General features: G+C 36.2%; 1 protein-coding gene across 1 annotated transcript; it reads left to right on the top strand.

Moving 5' to 3' along the window:
• Nucleotides 1–269: 269 nt before the first annotated feature.
• LOC132124122 (cohesin subunit SA-1-like) lies at nucleotides 270–21,557 on the top strand. Its single transcript, XM_059534958.1, has 34 exons — nucleotides 270–455; nucleotides 8,343–8,487; nucleotides 8,569–8,686; nucleotides 8,786–8,923; nucleotides 9,013–9,109; nucleotides 9,746–9,822; nucleotides 9,909–10,113; nucleotides 10,201–10,352; nucleotides 10,437–10,510; nucleotides 10,745–10,868; nucleotides 10,997–11,095; nucleotides 11,196–11,275; nucleotides 11,550–11,657; nucleotides 11,770–11,884; nucleotides 12,862–12,979; nucleotides 13,078–13,181; nucleotides 13,271–13,363; nucleotides 14,112–14,201; nucleotides 14,304–14,507; nucleotides 14,606–14,676; nucleotides 14,769–14,856; nucleotides 15,428–15,508; nucleotides 15,594–15,686; nucleotides 16,555–16,729; nucleotides 17,232–17,371; nucleotides 17,454–17,555; nucleotides 17,646–17,794; nucleotides 17,960–18,088; nucleotides 18,470–18,678; nucleotides 18,858–19,032; nucleotides 19,193–19,306; nucleotides 19,953–20,067; nucleotides 20,231–20,311; nucleotides 20,502–21,557. The coding sequence occupies exons 2-34, from the start codon at nucleotides 8,459–8,461 to the stop codon at nucleotides 20,523–20,525; spliced, it is 3,771 nt and encodes a 1,256-aa protein (XP_059390941.1). The 5' UTR covers nucleotides 270–455; nucleotides 8,343–8,458; the 3' UTR covers nucleotides 20,526–21,557.
• Nucleotides 21,558–21,964: the final 407 nt, after the last annotated feature.

Below are 21,964 nucleotides of genomic sequence, written 5' to 3'. Positions count from 1 at the left end.
ATGAAAGTCTGGGTACATGCCAAAGATGGTTTTCGTCTTTTTTGCAACTACTGTATTTATTTTTTATTTTTTTGTTTGTTTGTTTTTTATGTGCTTGGGAAAATGCCTATAGTAAAACACATGATCATGAGTGATATAAAAGGCAGCCTCTGCGAAAAAATGCCCCATCTACGATCTCAGCACAGTCAACTTTATCTCTTCCAAGCAAGGCTTTTATTTTTGCTTTGTGTAAAAAGATCCTCTGTCCACCAGGAGGCGACCTCAGATCAGTCTCCCATCGCGCCATTTCGTTGCAGTAAAAGCCGCCAGATGGCAGTTTAGGATTGCTTCTCTCAGGAAAGGCGCGGTTCTGCTTCAGGTCTAATTTGCAATATAAAAACATAAACTATCTGGTGAATTAATCGCGCCGATTATTACTGACGTGTGTCCCGGAGGACCCTTTTTTGACGGTTGAGGTGAGTTTGTACGAGTTTTGCAACAAATGAGTCTGAATCTTTCCGTGGGGCACGCGCTCACTGCGTAAATCGAGCTTGCATTAAAGATGGAGGACATGCAAGAGGGAGTGTGTGTATGTGAATGTGTGTGCGTGCGCGCGTGCGTGCGTGCAGGGGGGATGGGATCAATTCTCGAAGGATAGTGTGTGTGCGTGTGCATGCCCCCTGTCCTTGATGGCACTGTCTTCCCTTTCACTTGCGGCTATGTTATCTTAATAAACCGAGGTGCGTGTGTTTTGGTGTGTAATTGCAGGGAAGATTGTGACTTTATGTCTTCCTGCCGCCATGCACGCGGATAGACAGACACTCGGTCTGGCGCGCGAGACGCTGCTGTTGTTCTCTCGTGCGGGTCGCTGCTTCTTTGAAATGTAACGTCTGGTTTGTGTGCTTACTACTGAGTTTTCTACACTTCCCCGAGTTGTCACGAATAATATGCCGTATTTACAGACTTGAGGGATAGAGGTTGGTGTTGGTTTAGTAATGTGGGTCAGTAAAAGATAAACAGCTCAACTTTTTGGTCCGAGATGTACACAACTCGGTTAGCTAACGTGAAACATCTTGAGAGGAAAGATGTGTAGAGTGTTACTTACATATTGTTAATCATTCACAATCCATTTGTCCAGTTTTTCTTACTCACTTTACAAACATTGATGTCCAAATTAAGCCGGTAGTTCATGAAGGGTTTTTTGAATAGAGAAGGAGTTCAGACAGTAACTTACTTAACATAGTTCATGGACTAAATCTGTTTTTTGATCACTAAACCGAGCGATGAAAAACTTTGACGCGCAATATTTTCTGTTATGGGTTTTGTATAACTAATTGAACAACATAACATGTTTACTGACCCTTTGGAAAGGATTCAACTTGCTTCATTTTGGTTGTAAAATATAATCCAACTAATAATCTGGTTGTTTACCAAATTGTCACAGATGATCTGTTCATCTATCCAGACCGAATGAATGCCATATGACGTCATTTACCCATTAATCAGTTTTCTTTTTATATTGCAAAGCAGTATCGTGCACACAACGTTTGCTTTAGATTATACTGCTTTTCGAGGAGAGATGTTGGCAGGTGTCTGTACATTCTCATCCTGGAACTGAGTAAGCACTGAACAGGCGATATCCAAAAGTTGTTTTGTGCTCTTTCTGAGTGTTTATTCAGCACCGAACCATGATTCAACACTGATGCTTTCTGAGGAAATGTGCCTTATTTATTTATATAATGAAAGAAGATTTTGCCAGCGCATCAGGCACTCTTAAGTTAAGAGATAACATTATTTGACTTAGCTGTATTACTTGAATATTGTTTATTTGGACAGGTTGCATATCTAATTTTGGTTAAAATACAATATTCCATACAAAATATAGAACTGAAATATCAAGGAAATCTGGAAATAAGAAAATGGAAAAACTGAAAATATTACCCTTTTCCATGCCTAGAAATAATAGGAATTCATGTAATGGATTACATTTTAAAGGTTTAATATGCTGCAAATTGCCCTTAGGAAGAGTAGAACTGCAGATTTGCAAAACTTTGACTAAATTGTTATTTTTAATTAATTTTATTACTGGTTCACAAATTGGTTTAAATCATGCATTTGCGAATCAGCCTGTTTTTGAAACATATTTTAAAAGTTCTCATGCGGTAATTGACTGAAAAGGATTTGGAAATGTATTGGTCAAAGTGGAGAAAAAAAGCTATCCTATTTGGTTTGTACATACACTTTCTGTTTACTCTTATGAAGACATGAGTAATAGTGTATTTTCACAATTTCTTATACCATAAAAAAAAAAAACTTTAATCTGTGACTATTGTGATGAGCGTTTTAGACTAGGTCTGTTCTGAATGAAGGAACCCACATTGGTATAAATACACTTTAGTGTTCAATATTTTGTCCATCTACATGCATTGCACACTCTTGATAAGACAGTAAGGCTTTTACATGTTTATATCTTAATTGTTGTGCTAAATGCTGTATGTTTTACTTGGTATCTAAAAGTCTAATTAATCTCAGAGGTTTAGAGTGATATTTGTAAAGATATTATTGGATTTACTCTAGAAGTATGTTAGTCTTATTCTGTGTAAGTGTTGCTGTTTGTACTGTTGCCAGGAATCTGATGGCTTTTTAAATGCATCAAGTAAAGCCTGTGGTTTGTAATTCTATCTATACATCTTGGCATAGGCAAGTAGGTTGTGTAAAGTGTAAAATGGTTGATTTCACAAAAGACCAGGGTTCATCCCCAGAGAACTTATTATAGACTTCAAAACAAAGTTTAATTTAACATTATAGCTTAAAAGAAGGATTTTCAGTTTCTTTAAAGTCTTTTTCTGTGGAGTTTGTTTTAAACCAAATCCTTGGCAGGCCTTAGCTCAAATGTGCTGATTTCATTATCTCTCACCTTTTATAGCGTGAACTATAAGGCAGAAATATTATTAAGGACCACTTCAATTGATGTCCTTGCCGGGCTTTGTCCCTCTGGAGAACTACATATGGAGAGAAAATCTCTCTTTGGTGCATTATGCAAGGAAAGATATCACATTTCTCCTTTAGTCATTCATCTTTTTTGCTTTATTTAGTGTTTGGGTATCTGTATGTGTCTGTATATGCATGTTATGCTGAGATAAAAACATGCATTTGTTGTTTTTATATGGGTATTTTACCAATATTTTTACCAATACCAGTATTTTTCCTCCTTGAAACAAATGTTAATTGGAATAAATGATGCCCATATAGTCATATTAATTTTAAACTTGCGTGACTTCACCTTTCTGTTTTATTATGCCCTCTCCTGAGTGCGGGTGTTTTTTGGCAAGCAATTTAGATGCGTGACATGTATTCCAGGAGGTTGTTGTTACCATGGAAACACCCTCGGTCATATGTTCTTATCCTGGAAGTTTATTGGCTGTGTTCCTAAGATCAGTGAATGTTGTTTTAAAAGATAAGAAAAATCACTTCACTTGAATGAATGAATAGTTTTAATTACAAAAGTGAATGTAGTTTTATTTTATTTTTTTCCTAAGCAGTTTTATGAATATTGATTTGTAGGGGCTTTTAATGTTTGTAAAAACCTTGAGACGGGGCAGAAGGTACATGCATAAGTTTGAAAGGTTTTTTTTTCTAGTACTGTGCACATGTATTTTCATGACAAGTTTATATGCTTATTAAATGTTCTTTTGTTAAATGATAAATTTGCTGACAGTATAAACCTGTATGCAATAGTTTAATTCTGTTGTACAATCTTGCATACTGCAATAGTTTAGTTCTGCTGTACAATATTACATAAAGCAATTATCGTTGACTATCTATATTTTTAGCATAATAAGGAATTTACAGAGCCCTTTAGAGTCAACTGTACACCCTAAAAAGGCAAAACACATTAAAGGAATAGTAAAACGGAAAATTGTTGAATATTCATTTATCATTTACTCACACTTATGTTTTCCCAAAAACCTATATATATATATATATATATATCTTTGAGAAAGTCATGCAGGTTTGGAATTATGTGAGACTGAGTAAAATATTCCACAGTTTTTATTTTTGACATTAACCCTGGAACAAGTTGTATAAATAGTTGGACTTGATATTCTCTGATTTCTCTGAATCTGAGCTTAATCAAGCCAAAGGTTTCTTATACTTGATAAAGTGTTGTTAACTTCTAGCATTCTTATTGCACTGCATTTACAATCACAATATTTTTTTTGCATATTTAGTAATATGTAACACTGTAGTTTGCACAATTTAATCATTTTCCATCACATTCTAATTGGTTCATTACTTTTTCCATATTTTTTTTAGCAAATTTGGGGTAAAAATGGATATAAGTGTATTAAAAACTAAGTGTACTGTGCTCATATTGTTATCCAAAATATGTATTAAATAACCATTCAAGTGGCAGGAATTGTTTAGTACTTTTGAGTAACAGCTGTTCAGATTCTATGGGCACTGATTGTATGTAGGCCATATATATAATGTTTTTTTTTTTTTTTTTTAAGTATAGGGAGAGTGTTCGTGGTTTAACAAACAATGTTAATTTAATCTACAAGATTTTATGTAATCTAGCTAAAGGCTGAATTCCACATTGACAAGCCATATGAAATTACATTATTTAGAAAGTCAGTGTTGGTAATGTTATGTCTCTCGCTACGGCCCACTCGCTTGAAAAGACCTTGATTACGCTAATATCTTCAGACAGATTTTGATCTATAAATCATTGAGTTTCTTTCAAGCCTGAGGTGGGAATGAATGTCTGCGAGACAAAGCGAGAGCGAACGCTGCTTTTCTCACAGTCTCAAGACAATTGTCAAGCTATTTTGAGTGTTTCACAGATCATTAGAGACTGCGTTCTGTCCTTAGCGCGAGTGTTTATGAGATGAACAGATGAAGGGAGATATAAATCCCCTCTCATTTAATCTGAATAAACAGTCTTCACTTCTAAACCAGCCCACGTATACACTGAGAAAGATGTGTAGATAAAGATTTGATCTCAGTATTCAGTGTTAAAAAGGCTGCATTTTGACACCAGGATAAATCGAAGAAAGAGGGAATGGTGCACAAGGATTTCAGTTGTGCCTTTTTTGTGAACAGATTTGTGTGGTTATGTTAAGAAAATGTTTACGTTCATGCATTTGGCAGATGCTTTAATGCAAAGCTAACTAAAGTGCATTCATGTTGTACATTTCAGCAGTGGGGATTGAACCTTTGACATATACATTGTTAGCACTATCATGTACATGTTGAGCTACAGAAACAAATGTTAATTCACTAATGAACCCATTGAAACTTAAAAAAAATGGTAAAGTGTATACAGACCTCTACTGAGGAGAAAATGGATTTAAAGAAAAAATATTTTTTTACAATTTTCAGCCATTTTAATTAAGAAGCAGTGAGGGTAGTTGAAATCTGTGCCATGACTTATTGCTTCTTATCACTGTAGGTTGTGAGCTGCTGTAAGATAGTTGCACTTCTGAAAGCTTTTTGTCTGGAACGACTTTAATATGAACTATTTTGGGAATGTTTGCATACTTGAGGAGGTAAAGATGATCTGTTTAGTAGTAAGATATGAGCTTGAAAGTCATTATGTCATACAAGCATGAAGAAGTACTCTTGATCGAACAAAACCATCAAAGCTAGACATCAGAAACCGCTATTAGAGGTTTGTGCATGATGCACACACTCAGAATGGGCAGTCTGGTCTGATGTAAGCCAAACTGAAGCAAATGAGATTCATAGTGTCTTTTCCACATTTAACCCTATTACTAATTCAACTAAGGGCCCAGAATGATTTGAAAGAAATTTTGTTGTGCACGAACTTGAAGATAACCAGTTATTGGATGCAAGGAAAGGGACATAATTAGTCTGATTTTAAAAGCGTCTCACCCAGCCAGTGCCAAGAATAGCCTCATTTGACTGTCATCATACAGTGCAAAGCATTTAATAGTGTGTCCCCAGACTCTAATGCATCTGTGCTGCGTACTCTATAAGCTCGATGAGAAGCTGCCGGCCCATTAGCACATTCACTGATCCTTTGAGTTGCTTTCAGGGGTTGTTTTGTGCAGCGCCATTATTGGCCACATCTATACTTCTTTTTCCAAATTGACCTCATTGTGAAGACCATTTCATCTTGACCCATATGATCATTTGTATACCTCTCTGGTTTATGTTTTTAATAGAAATGCAATCCATGTTTTTTTTTTCTTCAGATAAATGGTTTCTCTTATGTTTCAAGTAAATTTTCTCTCAGAAAAAAAAGAATAGTACTTTTGATAAAAACCTACAATGTACATTCAAATGAGATGAATGAACCGGTTCTTACATACCGTTTTATTTAACATGCAGCAGGTCGATTCATTAGAGCCATCGTTTGAAGAGCACATGACCATCTGAACACCTATTTATAACCCCACTGTTATTGGACACTTGGTGAATATTCATTACAGAATAAATGAATAATTTCTGACTACAAATGGAATGTTTCTACAAAACCTTGATATTTGTAACTGAAATCAGAGAGATTCAGAGACATTTCACGAAGAGGAGATGATGATAGAAAAAAAAAATGTTAGATATGGTAACATTCAATATTATGCAGGTTTAAAGAATCAAATGCCTTTTTCACAGAGGCATTTTATTTATTTATTTATTTTTGTTTTCGCTAAACTGATGCTAGTTTTGAATGTTTTCGTCTATTTTTATCTAATAATCAGGACATGTACTTGTAATGTATAACTTGAAATGTCTACAAGATGGCTGCCAAGTGACTGACTGACCATAGGACATTTGGTTGTGTGAGTTTAGGGTGGGGCAACCTGTTTGGTTATAACAATAGTAGGTATGGAAAACCTTTGTGGAAACAATCATTTTTTTTGGTGAAGTTGTACTGCTAAATAAATTCCACACTGCACCTTTAAATACCAGAAGATTGGAAAATAGTTTCAGATTGGCTGCTCATAGTGGAAGTAGAGAGTCATTTGAAATAAATGATCTTTTACCAGGAGCCATTGAACTTGTGAATGTTCCTCCATTGTATATTGCTGACATTGACATTCATATTCTAGTATTCCCAAAAGGATTCAGCTCTCTTCACTGTCACAAGCCTTCACCGCTGAGGTGTAAATTACATTTTCTTTCTTGAGCTCTACCCATACTATACTTAACACTTACTCATCAGAGAAAAACAGCATGTCTGCTAAACTAGAGCTATTTGTGCAAGAATAACATTATTTCAGTATTTGGTTGTTTTATGTGTTTGCTGCCCTTTTCTGGTGTGATTATGTAACGGTCAGCTGTTGAGTTTGACAAAACTGTGTAGTCTTTTTCCCAGAGCACAAGCCCAGAGTTTCGGCATGGGCCATATTTACCGAGATATCCAAATGTGTATGGGGGAGGGGAGCAATACAGATGCAAAGTAAGGGGTTTTATTTTCTCGTTATTTCCTCTCCAGAGTACCATCTGACAGCAGTTTGATCTTGAAAACCCTGTATGTTGGGAATTCCAGCCTGCATTCCCGTTGAACTTCATCCATATGTCTGTTTCAAGCCTTTTGAATCCTCAATATCCACAGAAACCTCTATCACTACAGTGTGGAAAGTCTCCTCTGGGGGTGGAGAGCCATCTTGTGTTGGTTAAGATCAAATCATGTGTGAAGATGCATCCAAGTGCCTTTTCCAAATCAGAAGGAGATGGAAATATATGCTTTTCATATTATCTAATAGCGCAGACATAGTCTGATCTAATTTAGATCTGTATACATCCCATCTCAACTTGACATAAATGTGTTTAGATGTCTTGTCTGCCTCTGTTTCTGCTGTTTCCACAGCAACATGGAAAACCCATGCTTGGGATGCCCCCTAATGGCAGTGTTTCTTTTGTTAAATGTATTTATTTATTTTTTGCCTCAAGTGCAAGTGATTTAAGGCAAATGTTATTTGGCTGTTATAAGTATTCATTATGATTGCATTTGAAGTTGTTGCATATTTCATGATTTTTGATCCTGGATTATAGTTTTATTGAAAATCATGGGTTGTGCTGTCCCTAGTGGCTGTGTGATATTACATTATCTTTCAAATGTGCATTTTGGTTTTATTTTTATGTATACATTTCTTTATTAATTTATATTATATAAAAAATATATATATTTTTTAATACATTATTTATTTTATTCATATGTATAAAATCAAATGATTGTCTAATAAATAACAGTTACAAGCTGCTTATGTCACATTGTGTACAGCACACAATAGCTTTATTGCGCAATAAGCTTTTTGTACTGTTTTGCATTTATCTGCACACAAATATGTTTCATATCATCCTGATCTGAGATTCAGTTTTCTCTCAATTTTCAGGTTATGCATCTTCAGGTCTGAAGCATTCTGGGCCTGAACTGAAGAATCGCAAACATTCACATCAGCACAGGGTGGTTCATCTATAGAGGTCTCCTAGGTTTGTCAGAAGACACAACATGATCAACTCAGACTTTCCTGTGTTCCAGTAAGTAAAGACTTTAAAATGATGGCCACTAATATAAATGTGCACAACAATGTTAATAAACATTTTCATTACGCTGAGCAGGGACTCGTCAAATGACGGGCAAGGCGACACTGTGAGTCTGAGCATGAGCGTCAGTGAGCTGGATGACTCTGGGGAGGGAAAGGGCAAGAAAAAGAGAGGCAGGCCTGGAAAACAAGGAGTAAGCCCACCACTAATGAGCAGATCAATTGATTGCGTTCATTGTAACCCTAAATGCATGCAACCAGCCACTCTTTCTGATCCTTTTTTTTTTTGCCAGGCGGCCAGTAAGAAGGCTCGAAGGTCTCCAGTTGATAAAGGTGGGAGGAGGGCGAATGGAGTGGCCCATCAGAATGGAGAAGGCACAGACCCCAGCACTCTGTTTGAGGTGGTCAAACAAGGCAAAAGTGCCATGCAGGTAAAATGCAACACACCAAGTGTCTGTCTGTTTCTGTCTATTTGAGGTGGAATTAAGTGACTGTTGTTTTTCTTTGCACTTGTTTCCAGTCCGTCATTGACGACTGGATTGAATCTTACAAGCAAGACAGAGACCTTGCACTCCTAGATCTAATCAACTTTTTCATTCACTGTTCTGGCTGTAAAGGTAATTTATCTAATTTATTTCTCAATACAGTTGCTTTTTTTAAACCATGAATCATGGTCAATTGCAATCATAGGATTTAGAAGAGAAAAATATATTAATGCATCCTGATCCTTTTTTAAATGTGACTGTATCAAAGCAGTTTTAAATTAAATTAGTTATATTTAGATTCATCTATATGAATTTAAACAGGTACTGATTTAAACAGGGATACTAATCTGCAGTTACTCTACCATTTAAAAGTTTGGTTTTAAAAAGCATTTATTTGCTCAAAAATATGGTAAAACAGCGATATTGTCCAATATTATTGCAGTTTTTAAAAAAGTATATTTTAAAATGGAATTTATTCCTGTTATGGCCATTACTCCAGTCTTCAGTGTCACGTTATCCTTTGAAAATCTTTCTAATATGCTGATTCGGTGAAACATTTCTTCTTCTTATTATTATTATTATTATACATTTTTGATAATTTTTTGTGGAATCCATGATACATTTAGTTTTTCATGATTCTTTGATAAATAAAGGTTCTAAAGAACCACATTTATTTTATGTCTTCTGTATCATTATAAAAGCCTTTTGATCAATTTCAATGCATACTTGCTGAATAAACATATTCATTTATTTCAAAAACAACCACAGGCACTGTAAGGATCGAGATGTTCAGGAACATGCAGAATGCTGAAATCATCAGAAAGATGACGGAGGAGTTTGATGAGGTTTGTTATTCTTTTTGACCATATTTCTTCCACCTGAATTCTTAAATGTTAATGAATTAATAATTTTCTCTGCTCGTCTAATCCAGGACAGTGGCGACTACCCTCTCACTATGGCAGGGCCACAATGGAAGAAATTCCGATATAACTTTTGCGAGTTCATCATGGTTTTGATCCGTCAGTGCCAGTACAGCATCATCTATGATGAATACATGATGGACACTGTCATTTCTCTGCTCACTGGGCTCTCAGACTCACAGGTCCGAGCTTTCAGACACACCAGCACGCTGGCAGGTCAGTCATTCACCATTGACCTTCAAGTTATTCTTGATACTGCAGTTGAGTTATTCATTTCTGTCTCGTGTCTTGTTTCTGCTGCAGCAATGAAACTGATGACAGCACTGGTAAATGTTGCTCTGAACCTGAGCATCAATCAGGATAACACACAGAGGCAGTATGAGGCCGAACGGAATAAGGTTGCAGGGAAAAGAGCCAATGAGAAGCTGGAAATGCTGCTGGAGAAGAGGAAAGAGGTGAGATGGCTTCCTTTTCTTCCAAGTTTTGTTCTGCTGTCTCATGAATTAGATTTTCAATCTGATTTCTTGTTTTTCATCTAGCTACAAGAAAACCAAGATGAGATTGAGAACATGATGAACTCAATCTTCAAGGGTATTTTCGTTCACCGTTACAGGTTAGTGGCATAAAAGTAGCAGGTAGGACCCCATTTGTGAACAAATTGTTCTCTTCAGTGTCAAAGTCAAACCATTTCAATAATCATAGTCTGAATGATTTATCAGTGAGTTAGTCCGAATCAGACTGATTTTTAGAAATCTTTATCCAATTATCACAAATGACTAGAAACCAATAAGTCAATATGTTTCATAATCCTGTGGATTTCATATTGTGTTCTCTTGATTTCTTTCAGGGATGCCATAGCGGAAATCAGAGCAATTTGCATAGAAGAAATTGGCGTTTGGATGAAGCTATACAGTGATGCTTTTCTCAATGACAGTTACTTGAAGTATGTGGGTTGGACGCTACATGACAGAGTATGTATTTATTTATCTATCTGTGTTAATATCTATCAAGCATATCATACAATTTAAAATGATATTTACTAGACGAAATATTATTGATCTAGATTTTAAAATATTGTGTAACATGTAATCCTTTACAGCAAGGTGAAGTTCGACTCAAATGTCTAAAAGCCCTTCAGACTCTCTACACCAACAGAGAGCTTTACCCAAAACTTGAGCTCTTCACCAATCGATTTAAGGTAATATATAACAATATATAACAATTTTTTTAAAAGTGCTGTTTCTGAGTGCTGTAGGCATCAGTTTGGAAACGTCATGATGTCACTTCCTTCCCCTCAGGACCGTATTGTGTCCATGACACTGGATAAAGAGTATGATGTGGCAGTAGAGGCCATACGACTTGTCACTTTGATTCTGCAGTAAGTATTTTTATGCAGTGTTTATTTTTTGAGATTCTTTGACTCCATAGCAATGTCAAATATCATATTATATTATATAATATTACATAAGAGAGGATTATTAAACATAATATAATGTAGTAATAAAATTATTATATTATAGAATAATACTTTACAAATATGTATTGTATAGTTAGTTAGAAGAGTTCCTTAAATAGCCTCTCCCGAGTTTCTTATAATATTTATCTTATATTTCCATAAATCTCTCCCATCTATATTTTTTCCCCTCCTCTAGTGGTAGTGAGGATGCTCTGTCTAATGAAGACTGTGAGAACGTCTACCATCTGGTGTATTCAGCTCATCGTCCTGTTGCTGTAGCAGCTGGAGACTTCCTTCATAGAAAGTGAGATGAATGATTGTGTTTCTGACAGCCACATTTGACTCTTTTAAACATGAAGGCAGCACAACAGACTTCTCTGATGTTTTGATCAGTTGGTTGTTGCGTCTGGCTGCAGGTTGTTCAGCAGGCATGACCCTCAGGCTGAAGAGGCTTTGGCGAAAAGACGAGGCCGAAACAGCCCTAACGGGAACCTTATAAGAATGCTAGTGCTTTTCTTCCTGGAGAGCGAGGTGAGAAAAATTCATATTTTATTTTGGTGGTTTTATAAGCAGGCTGCATCCTGTATTCACCAGACATTCATTTATTAGCGCATTCCTTCACTTAGATTTTGATTTCCTTATTTACAAATGATGTGTGCCAAGAAAGTAACAAACTGGACGCAGAATTGGAATTTGAGAAAGTAGAACACATGGGGTAAACTTGGATACTTTACAATGCACATACCTATTGTGCCAATGAAGACACCCCTATTGTGCCATCAGCCCATTTAGCGGTGTGGTTTCTTTGCCTCCACTAAGTATGCGTCAAAGAGACCTAAGGCCTTGAAATATGACATACTGCCATAACAAAAGCCACATTTTGTGCACTTTTTTTTTTTTCTTAAAGAACCAAGTCTTTTTTTTATAGACCGTTGAAACTGGCAAATAGGACAATGCACACAGCTGTATTATGCCATCAGCCCATCTCGTGTCATGGTTTCTCCGCCACCACAGAGGATGTGTTAAATTGGACATTAGGCATTGATAATAGAGATAGTACCATAAGTAAAGCCAAATTTTGAGCAAGTAGATTTATTTTAATTCATGTGCATCCATGCTCTCGTTTTATTCATAGTAAGATGGCAGTGATGCACAGAATTGTAGAAATTGTAGCATGCAAAAAAATTCCCATGCGCATGTGAATAGTTTCTTGAAGGCACTAAAAATATCTTGAGGGCTTTCAAAAGTCTTATTTTAGGGGCTCTGTATGTTGTCACTTCAAGAAAATCAATGAAGAAAAAACCCTGAGAAAATGTTAACATTTACAGATGACTGTACTAGGAGCCCTGTTTTTATTCAAACTTTAATTCCACTTCCTTTGGGATCTGGCCAATTGAATTATAATTCCGGCTTCATAAAAAAAAAAAAAGCCAGCTCTTAGCTCCTGATATTTCCAAAAACACTAGTTTTTGCTGTTTATCTAACCATTTTCCTGTCTTGTTTGGTAGCTTCACGAGCATGCAGCGTACCTAGTGGACAGTCTGTGGGACAGCTCACAGGATCTGCTGAAAGATTGGGACTGCATGGTCGAGCTCCTGCTGGAGGACCCTTTGCAGGGGGAAGAGGGTACAGCCCCCCACATTTATTTCAGATCTCTCTGGACGAAACTAGCATGTATCTCTGTGTTGCTCATTAATCCTGTCTGATTGTGGGGTTTTTCGTAGTGTTGGGAGACCGACATGAGAGCGCACTGATCGAGCTCATGGTCTGTACCATCAGACAGGCAGCCGAAGCTCATCCGCCTGTGGGCAGAGGAACAGGAAAGAGGGTAAGTTGTCTTAGAATTGATATCTACTGTAGACATATTATAGACTCTAGGTTTAAAGACTTTCTGTTGTTGTTCTGCGCGTCCCTCAGGTGCTCACTGCCAAAGAGAAGAAGACACAGATTGACGATAAGAACAGACTGACTGAACACTTAATTGTAGCTCTGCCCATGCTGCTTTCGAAGGTAAAGTACCAAGGTCCAGTAATGTCAGTAAAGTTCATGATGCAGGAGAATATCAATATAGTAATATATTTAAAAATGTATTTTATTTGTGGGGAGTCGTGGCCTAGTGGTTGGAGAGTTTGATTCCTAACCCTAGGGTTGTGTGTTCGAATCTCGAACCCCCAACTGCTCCCCGGGCGCCGCAGCATAAATGGCTGTCCACTGCCACTGTGTCCACTGTGTGTGTGTGTGTGTGTGTGTGTGTCACGTCACTTTTTCACTTTTTATTCAGTCTTCAGCTGTCAGCTTTCAGCATTACCCGATTCTTCAGAAATCATTCTAATATGCTGAGTTCTTGCTTAAGAAATGGTTAAAGGAAATAAAAAATGCAAGGATTCATTAAATTGATTAAATGTGACAGTAAAGAAATTTATCATGTTAAAAAATATTTAGTTTTCAAATAATTGTTATTTTGAACTTTGTTTTTCAAAGAATCCTAAGAAAAAGTTCAATGGTTTCCACAAAAATATTAAGCAACATCGCTGTTTTTAACATTCTTGAACAAATATTTGTTGAATCAGAATTTTACATGATTTTAAATTGTAATAAAATTTCATAATTTTGAGTGGTAGTGAATATACATGCATAAATGTGAAAAATACTTAACTAATGCATCTAAGCTAGCTTGTGATGGCATAAAGATGCTGAAACAGATGACTTTGAACGGCACAGGAAAAATGCTTCATATTTGTTCTGCTTTTGCCTTTAGTACCAGGCTGATGCTGAAAAGGTTGCAAACCTCCTTCAGGTCCCTCAGTTCTTTGATCTTGAAGTCTACAGTTCAGGACGAATGGAAAAGGTCTGTTAGAGTTATTACTACTGTGACATAAAAATGTAGACTGACACATTGTTTTTAGTTGTGTTCTGATCTTTTTTCCTGTGTCTTTCTGGCTGTGTTTAGCATCTGGATGCCCTGCTAAAGCAGATCCGGGTGGTGGTGGACAAACACATTGAGATGGAGGTTCTGGAGGCATGTAGCAAGACTTACAGCATCTTGTGCAGTGAAGAATACACCATCATGAACCGCGTGGATATCGCTCGCAGCCAACTCATCGACGAGCTCATGGACAGATTCGCTCACTCAGTAGAAGACCTTCTGCAGGAGGTGAAAGAGCAGCTTTTTCATCTCATATATGAATATTAGTGACTGGCCTTTATGCATTTGATATTATATTCTGTCTTTGTTCATTTCATTATTTCTAGGGTGATGAAGCAGATGATGATGAGATTTATAATGTTCTTTCAACGCTAAAGAAGCTCACTGCTTTCCATAAGTAAGAGACCAATTCCCCTCTGATTTTGTCTTTGAAATGCAGAACTTGTTTCTGTCTACAGAACATTCAGGTTTGTTTTGTATGTTTTCCAGTGCACATGACCTTACAAAGTGGGACCTTTTCAAAAATTGTTATCGATTGTTGAAGATGGGGATTGAACAGGGCTCCATGCCAGAGCAGGTAAATGTTAAACTATGAAAATGAATGGCAATCAATGGAATTTCAACTTACTAATTTAAAAAAATTTAATAAACTGGCATGAAACAAACTTACTATATACTTTCCTTTTGAACTTGCTGTAAATTCAAGAATCCTACAAAAAAAGGCATGATGGTTTCCACAAAATATTTAAGTAGCACAACTGTTTTTAACATTGAGAATAAATGTTTCTAAAGTATCAAATCAGCAATATAATTTTTTTAAGGGTTATTAGACTCTTGCTGCCTTTGGCATCACATGAATAAGTTACATTTTAAAATATATTAAAATAGAAAAGTTAAAGTTTACATTGTTACTGTTTTTGCTGTATTTTCTTCGAATAAATCCAGCCTTGATTAGCAAAAAAGAGACTTTCTCACCCCAAACATTTGAACTGTAGTGTATACAAAACCAAAATAAAAGATTTTGAAAATTTAAAAATACCAAATATATTAATAACTAGGAATGAGTTGTAACATGTTTATTTATAGAATAGCCCTTTGTAATCCAGTGCATTAAGTGTTGAATCTTTATTCTCTTGTCTTGTGGTCAGATTGCTGTCCAGGCTCTGCAGTGCTCTCATTACTCCATCCTGTGGCAGCTGGTGAAAATTACTGAAGGATGTCCATCAAAGGTACAGTTACCAAGTACATAAGTCTGATTTATTTATGTTCTCTGAGAATTATGTGTGACAGAGTTCATGTGTGTTTCCTGGGCAGGATGATCTTGTGGCATTAAGGAGAGTGGTGAAGTCTTTTCTAGCAGTTTGCCAACAGTGCCTGTCCAATGTGAACACTCCAGTCAAAGAGCAGGTGAGTAAAGGCATAGTGACATTGACAAATGTTTTGCTGGTGTTCTTTAATTATAATTCAAGGGATAGTTAACCAAAAAATGAAATTCTCTCATTAATTACTCACTCTCAAGTTGTTCCAAACCTATAAGACCTTCATTCATCTTCGGAAAACAAAATATTTTTGATGAAATCCGAAAGCTTTTTGACCCTGCATAGACCAGAACGCAACTGACACATTCAAGGCCTAGAAACGTTAACATAGTCCATGTGACATCAGTGTTTCAATCGTAATTTTATGAAGACTTTTTTTTCAAAAAGAAAACAAAAATAGCGACTTAACACAAAAAGTATTCTCGTAGCTTCATAAAATTAAGGTTAAACCACTGATGTCCCATGGTCTATTTTAACAATGTCCTGGCTACCTTTCTAGGCCTTAAACGTAACCGTTAGAAACAGTGTTCCCTCTAAGCTGTGTAAATATTTTTTATTTTATTTTTTTAGCTAACACAGCACTGTAAAAAAAATATCAGGTTACCACAAATATAAATAGCACATAAGTTAGAAGTTACATAATTTTTTGTGTGTGCACTGTACAGGTCTGGTATAATGTAGTGTTTTTGCTCAAGTGGCGAAATGTCCGCCCAATAGAGAAGTTTTGCTCAGGCAGAAAAAACATTAGAGGGGACATTGGTCAGAAAACTCTCGGATTTCATCAAAAATATCTTAATTAGTGTTCCAAAGATAAACAAAAATCTAACGGTTTGGAAAGGCATGAGGAAAAGTAATGACAGAATTTTAATTTTTGGGTGAACTATCCCTTTAAATTTCAGTTTCAGTGTGTTCTAGGAGTCACTCTTTTCAAGAGTTTGTCTGTTTAATCTCCACAGGCTTTCATGTTGCTATGTGACCTGCTGATGATTTTCAGTCACCAATTGGTCGCAGGCGGTCGAGAAGCTCTGCAGCCGTTGGTCTTCAACCCAGACAGTACTCTGCAGAATGAACTGCTCAACTTTGTCCTGGATCACGTGTTTATCGACCAGGATGATGAAAATCAAAGCATGGGTGTGTGTCTGTTTTGATAACTTGGACTTTTGTGATCAGAACTATCCTGAGACTCAGACAGTGAAATAATAAGAAATTGGAGAATTTATTTATAAAGCACTTAAAGATATGTTGACATTTCTGAAAGGTGTCCAAAAAAAAAAAAAAGCATAAGCACTACCATTTAAATGTTGGAGATGGTAAGATTGAATTTGAATTAAATTATTCCCTTTTTTTCAGCAACAAAACTGGAGTAATGATGCTGAAAAATTCAGCTTTTCCATCAAAGGAATAAATTACATTTTTAAATAAAATAGAAGTTCAAATTTTCTAATTATTGTGAAAAAAATTCTAAATATTACTGTTATTACTGAATTTATTAAATAAATGGAATGATGAGTATAAGAGAATTAATCATTTATTAAAGAGAAAATCTTTTGAGAAGTAGTCTACTTGCCATACACTATACATCATTTAATCAATATTTCTTAAAGAGTCTCTGCCTTAAATTTTTCAATTTCAGAGGGTGACGAAGAGGACGAAGCCAATAAGATTGAGGCTCTTCATAAGAGGAGGAATCTGTTGGCCGCCTTCTGCAAACTAATCATCTACGATATTGTGGACATGCCTGCTGCTGCTGACATCTTCAAACAATACATGAAGGTATGAAAAACTGGGATACATTTAAACCGCACAGCTCTGTATGGTTAAAACTTGATTCAAATAACTGGTGTGTATTTTTCAGTATTACAATGACTATGGAGACATCATCAAAGAAACCTTGAGTAAGGCCCGACAGATGGACAAGATCCAGTGTGCGAAGACCCTAATCCTCAGCTTGCAGCAGGTATGGGATATGATTTTAGGATGAGATTTTTTTTTCCCAGTTGAATACAAATTACACCAGTTCTCTTACAACTTTCCTTTTTGTTTACAGCTCTTCAATGAGCTGATCCAGGACCAAGGACCTAACCTTGACCGAACATCCTCCCATGTCAGCGGCATTAAGGAATTGGCCCGTCGCTTTGCACTCACATTTGGGCTGGACCAGATCAAAACCAGAGAGGCCGTGGCCACACTGCACAAGTAAGAAACTTGGCATGCACCATCTTTACTGCACAGTTTATATCTGAAGAATAAAAAGCAATTCACAGCAGAACCAGAGCTGATTTTAATGACCTTCAGTTGTTTTTAAACTCTAGATGTTTAATGGGAATGCTTGCATGAACTAATGTTGTATAACAAACATAGGGATGGGATTGAGTTCGCCTTCAAGGTCCCGAATCCAAAAGGACCAGAGTACCCTCCACCGAACCTGGCTTTCCTGGAGGTGCTCTGTGAGTTCTCCTCCAAACTCCTGCGACAGGACAAAAAGACTGTGTAAGTAAACACTTTGAGGATGATTTATTTGTGTATAATTTAGTTCATCCAAAAATGAAATCATCCTCATTTACTTCTTTGGAACATGAAAAAACAGATCTTGAAGAATGTTAGTAACCAAATGGTTTCAGTATTCAATTTATCTTTTGTCCGTAAAATTGAAGTGGGAACCAAAATGGTTTGGTATGGCATGATTGGCTAGTATATTATGACAGAATTTTCATTTCTGGATGGACTGTCCCTTGAAGTCTTTGTTATTGCTATTTTTTGCAATTTAGAATAATGAGAACATTACCAAACTGTGTCCAGACATTATGCACTGTGTTTGTGCATGTTCAATAGTTACATAGATTCACTCTGTTTAATGTGTTCATGCCACAGTCATTCCTATCTGGAGAAGTTTATGACAGAGTACATGATGGAGAGAAGAGAGGACGTCTGGCTGCCTCTCATCGCATACAGGAACTCCCTTCTGACCGGAGGAGACGACGACCGACTGTCTGTCACCACCGGCGCCAGCTCTACCAGTAAAGCCAGCACGGTCCGCAGCAAAAGGGGTCGACCACCACAGCTCAAAAGACGACCGGAAGGTAGAATAAAACCTTTTGATGTTTCATACAAGAGTTGTGAAGCTCACAAAATGTATTAATCTTAAAAATCAGACTGCATATAAAATGTCCTATTATTTCTTTGTCCCTGACCTCATAGTGTTCACATTGTCTCTGATTAATCTGATTTGACATTGATGTCCTTTTGTGTCATTTGACAGAAGAGACTGTTGAGGGTCCGTGGGTAATGCGTAATGACACACTGCAGACACCAGGGGCCCTTCACACCCCACAGCTCACATCCACTGCCCTGAGAGAAAATCCCAGACAGGCAGCGGATCACATCCCAGACCAAGACTCATCGGAACCAGGCTCAGAACCGGACTACATGCACAAGTATGGATTTAAAGCCTAATAAAAACAGCCAGCTGTTTTTTCACATTGAAGGATAGACAGGAGAAACATAATGCAGAACGTGCTGTTTTCTTATGTAACTCGAGCTCCTGCTGAAGCAATTCTCACACTGTTTTGCATTACTTTGTCCCCTCACATTCAGTCCTCAGATGCAGATGTCATGGTTGGATCAGCAGAAGATGGAGGAGGTGAACAGAAAAGAGAGAGGAGGGATGAACTACATGAAATCGCGCAGTGGTGGAGTGAGACAGCAGGTGTACGTACTCAAACTGACCATGATGCTAAGGAGTGGACATTTCAGAAAGCTTTTTGTCCTTTACTAAAGCAGCAAAGTCATGAGAAGGCATCACAGCAATTATAACCATGTGTGCAGTGACTTAACCACCTTCAATCATAATAGATTAGATGTTACATAGTAAAAAAAAAAATTATATATATATATATATAATTACATAAGACAATATTTAACACACACATATATAAATAATGTAAAAGAAAATGCTCATTGCTTTTATAAAAAGGCAGCAACCGCAATATAATTAAATTATTATTAACAAATATTTATATATTACATATATTAAAATAGTAATTTTATAGAATGATAAAAACTTAGTAATAATTACATTTAATTTAATCCAGTTAAAAAAGTATGTAATTCATACACTTATTAAATGGGAAGATATTTAAGTTATAATAACTGTCAGAATAAAATAGATTTAATTATATATTATTAGATAATAAAAAATTAAGACATTTATACAGTAATAATAACGTATTAATATATAATAATAAAAATCTAGATATATAGTTTATTAGAGTAAGCATAAGCATAGTTTAAGAAATTAATGCCTGATTACAAAACTACAGTTTATCGTATCCTTAAAACTCTTTATTCCATTCAGACGAGGCCTCATGGAAGATGACGCCGAGCCCATCTTCGAGGATGTGATGATGTCCTCCCGCGGTCAGCTAGAGGACATGAATGAGGAATTCGAGGATACGATGGTGATAGATTTGGTAAGAACTTACAGATGTGCTGAGCTCTGTTTTGTGACTTCTTTAGTGCATTTGTAATGTTTCTGGTGACAGCCAAGACTACGGTTCAAATGACAACATCTGTTCATCTGTAAGATTAGATCTTTGAGGTCATTTTTGCTCATGTGTCCGTTCCACGTTTTAGCCGGCATCGAGAAACCGGAGAGAAAGAGCTGAACTCAGACCAGACTTTTTTGACTCTACGGCCATAATGGAAGATGATGCTGTAAGTGCACCTTTAAGACATTAATATGTAGATTAGATATAGGTGTAAAAATGTAACTTGTTTTGTAGGATTACCACATTTAAATCATCAAATGAAAACCCTGTTTTGCTTTAAACATCATTCTGAACATGCTTTTTTCATTCAGTGCTCTGAATAGTGATCAGTTTACCTTGTCTTCTTCTTCTAACAGGGATTCGGAATGCAGATGTTTTGAGCAAGATTTCAGCCTCTCTGGGGATCACAACCAGCAACCAACAAGAATCACATCTTCAATGTTTATTTTGTGTTTTAATAGCAGTTTCACACAACTACGCAAGCATGTGAGCTTCCTTTCTTAGTTTTGTGGTCGGCCATAATCCCATTGTGAGCCTTTCCTGTCAGTCAGCATTTCCTCAGTTCATAAGGACCAAGAAAGCCTGAACAATCTGTAATCTGCTGGTCTCACGTTGGTGTAACGATTTCAGCAACATCACTGTATCGGTTCCTGTTTTTCACATCCAGTGATTTCTCAGAGCAGATGTGGTTTAATCAGACATTGTTCGGACAGAAGTGTTGTGACTCCACTGCTTTCTAGCTATTTTTAAGACTACCAGCCATTCATTTTCCGGTTTTGATCAGGGTGAAATTTAGAAAGCATACATTCATAAGCTAGAGCCGTGATTATTTTCTTTTCAGGTTTGTCCAGAAGTTCTATTGGCCTTAATGTATTATGGCTTGAATTTGGTGTTAGATTACTTCGTTTATCAGATTAGTTAAAGCAAAGCCCACATTTGTTCAGAACAACTTTTTAAAACTAAAAATGTTCAGATGTATGCGGCTATTTCAGGAGGAAGTACACCGAAGTATTCATTCATTCAGACACTGGTCTTGTGTTGAAGAACTTGTTTGTTCTCGTTTTTAAAGACATGTTTACCTCCTCTGTTTAGTCTGCTCAGTGATTTACCTTTTTACTGTGCGTTTTTGGAAACGTAGCTTTCACACAATACTGTATTGCTGTGAACATTTATTAATCGTTTATTGGGCTATTAGGTCCATCTGAATATCCACAGAGCAGGTTTTGAACGAGCCTGTGTGGGATTGAAGAGTGATGTCAGAATCCTTGTTTAGACCGACGCTTTTAGATACAATTCTGTTTCGATCAAACAACGGGATTGTCATTTATTTTAACCTTTTAACTGTTCAAACTTTGCTTTTTTTTAAGAAAACAAAAAACAAAACAATGTTTAAATAAAAGTATTTAAAAGTATTGTCAAGTATTTTGTGCAACCTACCTTGTTACTAATACACATTAATTGTTGCTACATGCAATATTTGTTTAGATTATTCTCAGAAACTTTGGTACTAACATCTGTGAGGCATATCTATGTAAATAAAAAAAAAATAACAGAGTAAGGATTGTCAACAAATATTGGTTTTACTGGGAAATAATCAAACTGAATTCAAAGATGGTGATATAACTGGTTTTCAATTAAATACTACACTGTGTTTTAATATAAATATGTTATAATAATGCATTTTAAACATTTAAATATGCTAATAAAAATTAAATTAGATTAAATTTATGCATTTAGCAGACGCTTTTATCCAAAGCAACTTACAGTGCATACAGGCTATCAATTTTTACCTATCATGTATATATAATTAAAACTATGT

This window comes from Carassius carassius, chromosome 42, assembly GCF_963082965.1.
Source record: "Carassius carassius chromosome 42, fCarCar2.1, whole genome shotgun sequence".
NCBI classification, from domain to species: domain Eukaryota; kingdom Metazoa; phylum Chordata; class Actinopteri; order Cypriniformes; family Cyprinidae; genus Carassius; species Carassius carassius.
This window is presented reverse-complemented; position numbering and strand designations above follow the sequence as displayed.

What these genes read in the sequence shown, in the direction of transcription:
- LOC132124122 (XM_059534958.1), top strand. Translation starts at nt 8,459, where the DNA reads ATGATCAACTCAGACTTTCCTGTGTTCCA. An exon ending in GTTCAGGACGAATGGAAAAG is followed by an intron (nt 14,202 to 14,303) that starts GTCTGTTAGAGT and finishes GGCTGTGTTTAG; the next exon opens with CATCTGGATGCCCTGCTAAA. An exon ending in CTGAAGGATGTCCATCAAAG is followed by an intron (nt 15,509 to 15,593) that starts GTACAGTTACCA and finishes TTTCCTGGGCAG; the next exon opens with GATGATCTTGTGGCATTAAG.